General features: G+C 51.1%; 1 protein-coding gene and 1 pseudogene across 2 annotated transcripts in view; both read right to left on the bottom strand.

Annotated features, from left to right (window-relative positions):
- The window catches only part of LOC108305813, a 32,422-nt pseudogene extending 32,360 nt beyond the window's left edge, over positions 1-62 (bottom strand). Inside the window, exon 1 of the transcript XR_005200673.1 lies at positions 26-62. The product of XR_005200673.1 is annotated as a transmembrane protein 231-like (transcript). The remainder of the gene's footprint in view (positions 1-25) is intronic.
- A 7,749-nt stretch (positions 63-7,811) lies between these two features.
- LOC108305812 (carbohydrate sulfotransferase 5) overlaps positions 7,812-11,458 on the bottom strand; it is a 7,103-nt gene continuing 3,456 nt past the window's right edge. The window contains exon 2 of the mRNA XM_017530589.1: positions 7,812-9,658. Coding sequence (XP_017386078.1) covers positions 8,449-9,642 — 1,194 coding nt within the window. The 5' untranslated portion in view covers positions 9,643-9,658 and the 3' untranslated portion in view covers positions 7,812-8,448. The remainder of the gene's footprint in view (positions 9,659-11,458) is intronic.

Below are 11,458 nucleotides of genomic sequence, written 5' to 3' on the forward strand. Positions count from 1 at the left end.
AGAGACGGGGTTTCACCATGTTGACCAGGATGGTCTCGATCTCTTGACCTCGTGATCCACCCGCCTCGGCCTCCCAAAGTGCTGGGATTACAGGCGTGAGCCACCGCGCCCGGCCCCCTCCCGCTTTTCTGCCTAAAGGCACAGTATAAATTCTTCACTGGAGACAACCCTTAACTCTGCCCAGCCAGAGGCGATACCAGAGGCACCGCAGACAAATCCTGCCGCATCAGCTTCCTCTCGGATATTTACCTTTGCACAGTTTCTCACCATTGGAGGCCTAAAACTTTCTTTTGTCCTGTTATTTCTCTATTCTATAAATTTATTGTGTCTTTTGGAAGATGCTGTATAAGGCAGTGTTCTGAGCTACTGTGTTGTTACCTTTCATTTAGCCTTATCCTGTGTGATAGACGCGGCATGTGTTAAGGAACTGTTCTTGGGTGGCTCACGCCTATGATTGCAGCACTTTGGAAGGCTGAGGCAGGTGGATTGCTTGAGCACAGGAGTTAGAGATCAGACTGGGCTACGTAGTAAAACACATGTAGCCCCCAAAATACAAAAATTCGCCTGGCATAGTGATGTGCTTGTAGTCCCAGCTACTTGGGAGGTTGAGATGGGCGAATTGCTTGAGTTGGGGAGGTGGGGGTTGCAGTGAGCTGAGATGGCACCACTGCACTCCAGCCTGGGCCACAAAGCCAGACACTATCTCAAAACAAACAAACTGTTGTGTCTGTGAATCTTTTTGTTAAGGAGCCTATTTTAGTCCCTTTTGTGTTGCTGTAACAGAATATTAGAGACTAGGTAATTGATAATAAAGAGAAATCTATTGGCTCACCCTTCTGAAGGCTGGGGGAAACCCAAGATTGGCGAGCAAGCATCTGGCGAGGACCTTCTTGCTATGTTACCATGTTGCTAGACATCATATGATGGAAGGGCACAGAGAGGGACAGAGACAAAAAGAGAACAAACTCCTTCATTTAAAAGCTATCACTCTCAAGATAAACTCACTCCTGAAATAATGACAAAATGACATTAATCCATTCATGAAAGTAGAGCCCTTATCATGGCCTAATCACTTTTCATCTTTTTTATTTTATTTTATTTTATTTTTTGAGATGGAGTCTTGCTCCGTCACCCAGGCTGGAGTGCAGTGGTGTGATCTTGGCTCACTGCAACCTCTGCCTCCCGGGTTCAAGTAATTCTCCTGCCTCAGTCTCTGGAGTAGCTGGGATTACAGGCACCCACCACCATGCCTGGCCGATTTTTGTATTTTTTAGTAGAGACGGGGTTTCACCATCTTGGCCAGGCTGGTCTTGAACTCCTGACCTCATGATCCACCCACCTCGGCCTCCCAAAGTGGTGGGATTACAGGTGTGAGTCACCGTGCCCATCCTACTTTTCATTTACATCCCCAACACTGATGCATTGGGGATCAGGTTTCCACATGTGAACTTTGGGGGACACATTCAAACCACAGCAGACCTCCAGCTGAAGCCTAAGATGGCTAGAGCTAAGACAGGTAAAACTACGATGGGAAGAGATCATAAGGGCTTTTCTACAAAGCCAAGCTCAAAACTGACACACTGGGACCTGTGCAACATTCTACTGGCCAAAGCACGTCACAAGACCAACATAGATTCAAAGGCACGGAAAGAGACTCCACCTCTTGATGGCAGGAGCTATGGTCACATAGCAAAGAGTGTTGATACAATGAGCCATTAACTGTGGCCCTCAGTCCAGTCATCCCCACACCCACCCAGAGGTCTTTGCCCTGTTACAGCACTGGGCAATCCCCTGTAATAAAATTTTGTTGTCATGACTATAATCCCTGAGTGATAAGGCATATGTGACAAGCAATACAAGTATCTGCCTCCTCCGAGTCCCCAGCTGTGGCTTTGTTGTCCCCAGCCAACCAGGCTACTCTCTGACTTTGTCTTGAAACCTGATCTAGGTTTATCCCAGGCTGGCCTGCAGCCCAGTGGGCCCAGAGGTGCAACCAGATGCGTGCTCAGTGTGCATAATGTGTAGGAGACCCGGGCTCACCGGAAGCTTGTCCAGAATGCCTGCTTCGCTCGAGCAACCGGAGCTTACCACGAGCTTACCTGGGGGTCACCAATGCACACAGAGACCAGGGCTCACCCTGAGGCTTGCTGACAGTGTCCCGTGTGCAGGGGACAGATCTGGGAGCCAGTCATCCCTGAACTAGCACCTTGGGAGTCAGGAGAGAATGGATGAGTCATATAGCAAGGATGTGGATACAGAGAGGCCATTCATTGCGGCCATCAGTAAAACCTGTGACCCAATCAGGGGCAAATGAAGCCTATGGGATACCACTGCCTGGCTGGGCTCTGAGTCCCCCATCAAAGCCGTCCTTGACTGTACTAGCTATCAGCCTCTCCCTGTCCCTGGCCTCTGGCATCATGAGCCTCTTGTCCATCCTTGGTTGCCTGAGCAGACCACATTGACTCGGACTTTCTGTTCCTAGGCTGACTCCTCCACAAGACAGTGGACTCCTTCATGACAGGGTCTGCAGGTTATTTTATTCCTACTGGCCAGGACAGGATGAGAGGTGGGTAGGACAGTGGTGAGACACATGCATGAAGGGGCATCAGCAGGGACCCGATGCCCCTGTCAACTGCCCAACAAATCCCTCAAGGTGTAGGAGACCCGGGCTCACCGGAGGCTTGAGATGTTTGTAGCCAATGCCAAGAGGGCTCCCTCACCCCTAGAGACCCATGTTGTTGTCAGGAGCAAATGATCTGATCTTCCAAGACTGTCGTGAGATCATTTGCAGCAGTTCATCCTCATCCCTAGTACAGTTTACTTGGTAGAACCACAAGCATTGAAGTCAAAGATGTCAATTGGAATCCCAGTCCACATACAAATCTATGTGACCCCAGCCTTTCTATTGTGGTGTGGATGCCTGTGTCCCCTCCAGTTCATACGTTTAAAGTCTCACCTCTGGGGTGATGGTACTAGGAAGTGCAGCCTTTGGGAGGTGATTCAATCATGAGGATGGAACCCTTTTCAGTGAGATTAGTGCTCCTATAAAAAGGCCCTAGACCAACATGATGAAACCCTGTCTCTAGTAAAAATACAAAAAAATTAGCCATGAGTGGTGGTGAGCGCCTATAATCCCAGCTACTGGAGAGGCTGAGGGAGGAGAATCGCTTGAACATGGGAAGCAGAGGTTGCAGTGAGCCAAGATTGTGCCACTGCACTCCAGCCTGGGTGACAGAGCAAAACTCCGTCTCAAAAAAATAAAATGAAATAAAACTGCCCTAGAGAACTGCCACATTCCTTTTACCACCGGAGGACACGGCTAGAAGTCACTGTCTGTGAAAAAGGGAGCCCTCTGCTGGGCGCAGTGGCTCACACCTGTAATCCCAGCACTTTGGGAAGCCAAGCAGGGCAGATCACCTGAGGTCCGGAGTCCAAGACCACCCTAATCAACACGGAGAAACTCTGTCTCTACTAAAAATACAAAATTAGCCGGGCGTGGTGGTACATGCCTGTAATCCCAGCTATTTAGGAGGCTGAGGCAGGAGGATCACTTGAACCCAGGAGGCAGAGGTTGCAGTGAGCCAAGAGCAAGCCATTGCACTCCAGCCTGGGTGACAGAGTGAGACTCCATCTCAAAAAAAAAAAAAAAAAGCCAGCCCTCCACCAGACACCACTGGCTCCTTGATCTTGGACTTCCCAGCCTGTGAGAAATAAATTTCTGTTGCTTATTAGTTACCCAGTCTGAAGTATTTTGCTGCAGCAGCCTGAAGAGACAGATCTTTCAAGCTGTAGAATACCCATTGCTTCATTTGTGGCTTTAAACACTCTGCCCATGTTACTGTCAGCAGGGAAAGATGCAGGATTTGTGTGGCTGAAGCCTCTAAAGCTGGAGGGTCCTCCGGTGGGGGTCAGCTTCAAGGTTAATATATCTGTGCTTCCTCCACGTAAAGCAGAAAACACCAGATCCCCCTTGCCCTGCTGGCTTTGCAGGCAGGATATGGCTCCACAATCCAGGTTCCCCCAATCTGTGGTCAAAACCAGGATGAGGGGCCAGGCACGGTGGCTCATGCCTGTAATCCTAGCACTTTGGGAGGCCGAGGTGGGTGGATCACCTGAGGTCAGGAGTTCAAGACCAGCCTGGCCATCATGGTGAAACCCCATCTTAAAAAAAACAAAAAAGAAAAGAAAAGAAAAAAAAAGCCAGATGAGAATCAGAAGCTGGTGACCACAAACATCCCTCCTGGAAGCTGATGGCAACCATGAGGGTAACTGCCTTATTTCACAGGTAACAGGGTCAGAAGTTCTGGTGGCAGCCAACACACTTCCCAGACCAGCTCTGTGTTCCAATGTGATCTGAGTTCATTTATGTGGCTAATTCAGCTTCCTTATTCTTCCCAGGGGTTCTGTGAGCTTTTATTTCTTTCCTTCCTTCCTTTCCCTTTTCCTTCCTTACTTCCTTCCTCTCTCTCTTCTTTTCCTTTCTCTTTTCTTTTCTTTCTACAGAGTCTCGCTCTGTCACCAGGCTGGAGTGCAGTGGCGCCATCTCGGCTCACTGCAAGCTCCACCTTCCAGGTTCAAGTGATCCTCCTGCCTCAGCCTCCTGAGTAGCTGGGACTACAGGTGCGCGCCACCACACCCCGCTAATTTTTTGTATTTTTAGTAGAGACCAGGTTTCACCATGTTGGCCAGAATGGTCTCGATCTCTTGACCTCGTGATCTGCCCGCCTCAGCCTCCCAAAGTGCTGGGATTACTAGTGTGAGCCACCGCGCCAGGCCTCAAGCTTTTCTTTTAAACATGTACTGGGCACTTACTGGCTCTCATTTCCTGAGCTCAGGACTAAGCCCTCTACACACCCAGCATCCCTTTACTAAGCCCCTTTGCCACCAGAGCTAGGTGATGTGGCTCGCAGGCAGGGATCTTCCTCTGCTCTCCTCCAGGGCCTGGTCCAGAAGAACCAATGGAAGACAGATCCAGCCCAGAGCCATTTCTCTTCCAACCTCCCAGCAAGCCTGATGAGTTCCACTCCCCATGACCGATTGGCCGCCCCTGCCTTCCAGGCACTGATCCTGCTGCCCCCCTCTTGCTCTGCCAGGCCCTATGCCTGGCTTGCTGCCCAGGCCTCCCCAGCCCCTTCTTACCTTTCCCACTTACTGCCTCCCTTCAGGCTTGTCCAGGATGATAAGCTCTGGTCTCAGCATTCATAGCCTCCTCTATCTATCTCTCGGCTGTGTCCCTGGCCGTGACTCTGCCTGCTCTTCCCTAAAGCAATTAAAATGGGAAAGATCTGACCCTTCTCACGCAGGAGCAGGTCTCCGCAAGTCTGCTTCACCCTCTTCTCCCTACTGAAGCCCCACAGCAAAATTCCTTTCTTCCTTTAATCCTCCTTACCACATGACCTTGGAAAAGTCCCTTCCCTTCTGAGTTTGCTTTTCAAGCTTACAGGCTATAAACTCTAATCTGTATCACACAGGTGAATTATTAATTAAATTCATTTCTGTAGGTAGGCTATTTCATGTCAGTGTAAATCAAAGGTTCATCTGGCCGGGCACAGTGGCTCACTCCTGTAATCCAAGCACTTTTGGAAACCAAAGCGGGTGGATCACTTGCGATCAGTAGTTTGAGACCAGCCTGGCCAACATGGTGAAACCTTGTCTCTACTGAAAATACAAAAATCAGCTGGGTGTGGTGGCACACTCCTGTAATCCCAGCTACTCCGGAGGCTGAGGCAGGAGAACAGGCTTGAACCCAGGATAGGGAGGTTGCAGTGAGCCGAGATGGTACCACTGCACTCCAACCTGGGCGACAGAGTGAGACTTTGTCTCAAAAAAAAAAATTTCAAAGGTTTACCTTATCTGGACAAGGTGATGTGGCTTCCTGGGAGGTAGAGTAGAGAGAGTCCAGGAGAAGACCACAAGACAAGAAGCATCTAAAGCTCAAAGGATTCTCTAGTGGGTTTCAGCTTCAAGGCTAATATACCTCTTTTTTTTCTTTTTTTGAGATGGAGTCTCACTCTGTCACCCAGGATGGAGTAGTGATGCGATCTCAGCTCACTACAACCTCTGCCTCCCGGGTTCAAGCAATTCTCCCCTTTTAGCCTCCCAAGTAGCTGGGATTACAGGCGCGCACCGCCACACCTTATTTTTTATATTTTTGGTAGAGACAGGTTTTCACCATGTTGGCCAGGCTGGTCTTGAACTCCTGACCTCAAGTGATGCACCCACCTCAGCCTCCCCAAGTGCTGGGATTACAGGCGTGAGCCACCGCACCTGGCCTGATACACCTCTTTCTCACTGAAGACAGAGAGGAATATAAAAGTCAAGGCTTTGATGGAGTGTGGTGCCAGGGGCATAAGGGGAACAGAGTCTAGGCTGTGTGTGCATGTGAGTGAGTGTGTGTGTGTGTGTGTGTGTGGAGGAGGTGCATGTATGTGGTGCATGTGGGATGTTCAGAAGCATTATCACCAGATTTTGCTCCCAGCTGGGCCTGGGGCACCTCTTTCAGCTGCTGCAGGATGCATTCCAAGAGAGGAAAGAGTTGAGGGGAAAGAAGGAGTTGGGTCACCGCCAAGTCATCAGGACTGTTAATAGAAAAACAATACGCGAATTAAATTAAGCAGACTTTATTTGAGCAAAGAAAATGTATGAATTGGGCAGCATCCTGAACCAGTAAAGGTTCAGAGTGCTCCACCCAGCAACATGGGCAGGCCAAATGTATTGAAGTAACACAGTAATGGTCTGATGGATACAGCTCAGCATTTGCCTTATCTGGACACAGTCTGATCAGTTGGCAGCCTGCGACTGGTTAAGCACAGCTGTTGTGACTTGCTGAGACTCAGCTATTTGTTGCAAGAATATAGTCTCAGTTGGGAGGCAGTTTATGTAAATACTAAGTTAGGTTGCAGTTCAACAGGTATTGGCAGCAGCTTTGGGCCAAATTTAATTGAATTTAAACATCTCTGCCTTTTGGTCAGCCTCTCAGTTTTGAGAGATTGACCAAAGCCTCGGACCCTGACCCCGTTTTCGGTCACCATCGTACTGGACTTGTTTTGTTTTGGTATTGAGTTCACAATTCACAATTTCATCTTAGTTGGATTATTATTTATGTTTTCTTTTTCTTTTTGAGACAGAGTCTTGCTCTGTCTCCCAGGCAGGAGTGCAATGGCACGATCTCGGCTCACCGCAACCGCTGCCTTCTGGATTCAAGCGATTCTCCTGCCTCAGCCACCTGAGTAGCTGGGATTACAGGCATGTGCCACTGTGCCCAGCTTATTTTATATTTTGAATTTTAAGTAGAGGCGGGGTTTTGTCATATTGGTCAGGCTGGACTTGAACTTCCGACCTCAGGTGATCCTCCCACCTTGGCTTCCCAAAGTGCTGGGATTACAGGCATGAGCCACTGTACCTGGCCTCTTTATGCTTTCTTAATTTTTTTTTTTTTTTGAGACAGAGTCTCGCTCTGTCACCCAGGCTAGAATGCACTGGCATGATCTTGGCTCACTACAACCTCTGCCTCCTGGGTTCAAGCAATTCTCCTGCCTCAGCCTCTGGAGTAGGTAGGATTACAGGCACATGCCACAGTGCCTGGCTAATTTTTTGTATTTTTCGTTAGAGACAGGGTTTCACCATGTTAGCCAGGCTGGTCTTGAACTCCCGACCTCAGGCAATCCGCCTGCCTTGGCCTCCCAAAGTGCTGAGATTACAGGCATGAGCTACTGCACGTGGCCAAAGTATCCCCTATTCTGACCTCTACCACCATAGACTAGTTTTTCTGTTTTTTTCAGCTTTAAATAAATGGAATCACACAATAAAAAAATGATAAGAGAAAAAAATGAGGTTACAGTTCACTAGATTACAGGATTTTTGAGCAAATGTAAATTTTCTTTTTAATGGAGTCTCATTCTGTCACCCAGGCTGGAGTGTGGTGGTAAGATCTCAGCTCACTGCAAATACCACCTCCCGGGTTCAAGTGATTCTCCCACCTCAGTCTTCCACGTAGGTGGGATTACAGGTGTGTGCTACCATACCCTGCTAATTTTTGTATTTTTAGTAGAGAGGGCATTTCACTATGTTGGCCAGGCTGGTATCGAACTCCTGACCTCATGTGATCCACCTGCCTCAGCCTCTCAAAGTGCTGAGATTACAGGTGTGAGCCACCACATGTGGTCTGTAACATATTTAATTTAATGTAGCAGAACTTACTCCATGTTCCCAGAGAGGTAGAGGCAAGTGTTGCTTTCCATGAAGAGAGGACCTGATGAGAAGGCAGCTACAGAGGACTCAATGGAAAACCGAGAACCAGGAGAGAAAGAAACGTGCAGTCCTTGCCTATTTCAGGGGAGGACTCCAAACTCCCAGTTAACAGTAAGGGCCTGCTTCCCTGTGTGCCCCAGCTCCCTCTCCACCAGGCAGTCGCCTCCTGGGCCTGGTGACCACAATTTGGGGCCTGCTCTAGGGTCCAGAGTTCTCAGAGTCAGAGGATGCCCAGCTGAAGTGTTTTGGGCGTCGTGGCAGCACCAGATCCACAGTGAGGTCGTGCTGCTCGTCCTCAGAGTACACGGGCCGGTAGCCCAGCAGCTGCAGTGCACTGGCGCACACCTTCTGCACATGGCGGATCTTGGTGAAGGGCAGCGCATGGCGCCAGGCCTGGGAGACGTTGTGCGCATTCCTAGACGAAGTCTGGAAAGCCTCGAATGCCTCGCCGATCCCTGACCCGTGGGTGATGTTGTGGATCCAGGTCTCGAGCTGTGGCGTGAGGCTCAGGCCGGTGAAAGCGTAGAGTGCCCGGATCTCTGCCAGCGGCTCCCGCGCCAGGTCCTCGAAGCGCACCAGGTGGTAGCGGCCGCGCAGGAAGGGTGGCGGCCTGAGTGTGGCGGCCTCGGCAATACGCACATGGCTGCGGCACACCTCCCGCATCAGGTGCAGGTGAGGGTCGGCCTCCACCCACTTGCCATTGGTGCCCAGCACAATGCCGTTGTCAAGTGCTAGTAGCTGGGCCGCCGCCTCCCGGGAGCGCAGCACGGCCCGCGGGTCGCGCACCAGGTGCACGATGCGCAGGTTGAGAGCGGGGTCCCTGAGCAGCGGGTAGAGCACCTGCAGGTTGAAGAAGCGCACCTCCTTGAGCACCACGTGGCTGTAGGAACGGCAGGCCTCCTCGGCCAGGCTGAAGGGCTGCCGTGTGCACAGAGTCCTGCATGCGTTCTCCTTGCTGATGGCACCTCGGGGAAAGGCGCTGCAGGCGGGTGGCGAGCAAAGCGCGCGGCTCACCTCCCACTTGAAAAAGGCGGACAGGTTTCGATTCTGTGGCATGTAGGCATCAAACACATCCATGTCGCACAAAAAGACGGAGCGTACCAGGTCGCGCACGGCCATGTGCAGCGTTGTGGCGCTGCCCCGCCACAGTGTGGTCCACACGTGCCACGCGGGCTCCATCAGGTAGAAGACGTTGGGGTGCTGGCTGAAGAGCTGGCCCACGAAGGACGAGCCCGAGCGCCATGAGGACAGCACCAGCACGTGCACACGCTCGCTGCCTGACTCTGCGGGGGAAGAGGGTCCTGGCTGGTAGGCGACAAAGAGCAGGAGGCAGATAGTCTGTGCCAGGAGGAGCGTGGTCACTGTCTTGTTGGAGAAGCGAGGCAGCCGCATGCTGGCAGCTGGGGGCCTTGGGGTGGAGTGAGCAATGTTTAGGGACGGGGCCCTCATGCCCATCCCATGCCCCAATTACTGCCCAGTGCCCTCAGGGAACAGCCCTCGAATTCAACTACCCTACCCACTGCACCTCCAAAGACCCCTACGGTCTCAGCTGAGGGCTTTCCCAGGAATATGGAGTCAAGACATACCAGAATATAGACTGTGCTCAGAGCTAAAGTACAGCTGCAGAAGACTATGGGATATCCATGGAACTATCTACCCACCCACCTACTTACATACCTACAGGCTATCTGTAGAGATAGGTAAATATTATCTTTCTTTTTTCTTTTTCTTTCTTTTTTTTAAAGACAGGGTTTCACCATGTTGGTCAGGCTGGTCTTGAACTCCTGACCTCAGGTGATCCGCCCGCCTTGGCCTCCAAAGTGCTTGGATTACAGGCATCAGCCACCATGCCCATCTTTCTTTCTTTTGTTTTGAGACAGAGTCTCGCTCTGTCGATTAGGCTGGAGTGCAGTGGCATCTCTTGGCTCACTGCAACCTCCGCCTCCTGGGTTCAAGTGTTTCTCCTGCCTCAGTCTCAAGAATAGCTGGGATTACAGGCATGCGCCACCAAGCCCGGCTAATTTTACATTTTTGGTAGAGACAGGGTTTCTCCATGTTGGTCAGGCTGGTCTTGAACTCTTGACCTCAGGTGATCCACCCGCCTTGGCTTCCCAAAGTGCTGGGATTACAGGCGTGAGCCACCGCGCCCAGCCAGTATAAAACTTTTGTAATTAAAAATAAGCAAGTAAATAAAGTGGACAAAGAACACCAAATGTCGCCATCACTGGTGGGGAGTGAAGTGCTGAAGGCAGCATGGACTCCAGAGGGAGGGCGTCCTGGAGTCTTGCGGGTTTGCAAGGAGACCAGATGGTGGGGAGCTGGGATGGAGCCAGAGAAGCAGAGAGGTGAGAGTAGAGTACTGTCCGGCCAGCTGAGGGGACTCACCACGGCTCAGGGCTGCTGGGAGTGCTGCAATGCTGATCACAACTCCATGGGAGATGCCTCGACACGCGGCAAGGCAGGAAGGAGAGATCAGAGCCCCAAACAGAGAGACAGCCCCGTACAGAGAAAGCTCCCCAGGGTGGGAGCAGAGTTGCCCTGCCTGTCTTTTGCTTCAGGATACCTCATAGAGAGACCCTTTTGGGTTGTGGAGCTAAAGGGCTTGATGGGGGTTTGGCAGATGTCAGAGCACCACCAGGCTTGCTGAGGTTGAATGAGTCTGAGTAGGGCATTTCTCCAAATGGCTGGAAACTGGCGGGGTCTCCTGCTGGATGGAGGTGAGAGAGCTGGCTCTGAGTCCTAGCACTGTCACTGGGAGCTATGGGGTCTGGGGCAAGCGACGTAACTTCTCTGAGGCTCAATTTCCACCTCTGTAGAATGGGATTTGCAACATTTAACCTCTTAGAGATGCTGTGATGGATGCTGCTGCAAACACCTATGAAGAGAGAGCCTGGGGAAGCGTTTCTTACACACATGCCCCTGTCACTGTTAATGTCACTGTGCTAAGCTACCTCTGGAGAGCAAGAACCCCTTCCACCTGGGGAGTCTTCCCCCAGAGGAGACACCCACAGGCCACCTACCCTTCCAATCCCAGTATCTCAAAGGCCATCCTCTAGCCTCCAACCACACCTGAGCCTTTAGTGGACCTTAAGAATGTCACGTATACTGGCCGGGTGTGGTGGCTCATGCCTGTAATCCCAGCACTTTGGGAGGCCAAGGTGGGTGGATCATGAGGTCAGGAGTTCGAGACCAACACAGCCAATATGGT

This window comes from Cebus imitator, unplaced genomic scaffold (assembly GCF_001604975.1).
Source record: "Cebus imitator isolate Cc_AM_T3 unplaced genomic scaffold, Cebus_imitator-1.0 Scaffold66, whole genome shotgun sequence".
Classification (NCBI taxonomy): Eukaryota; Metazoa; Chordata; class Mammalia; order Primates; family Cebidae; genus Cebus; species Cebus imitator.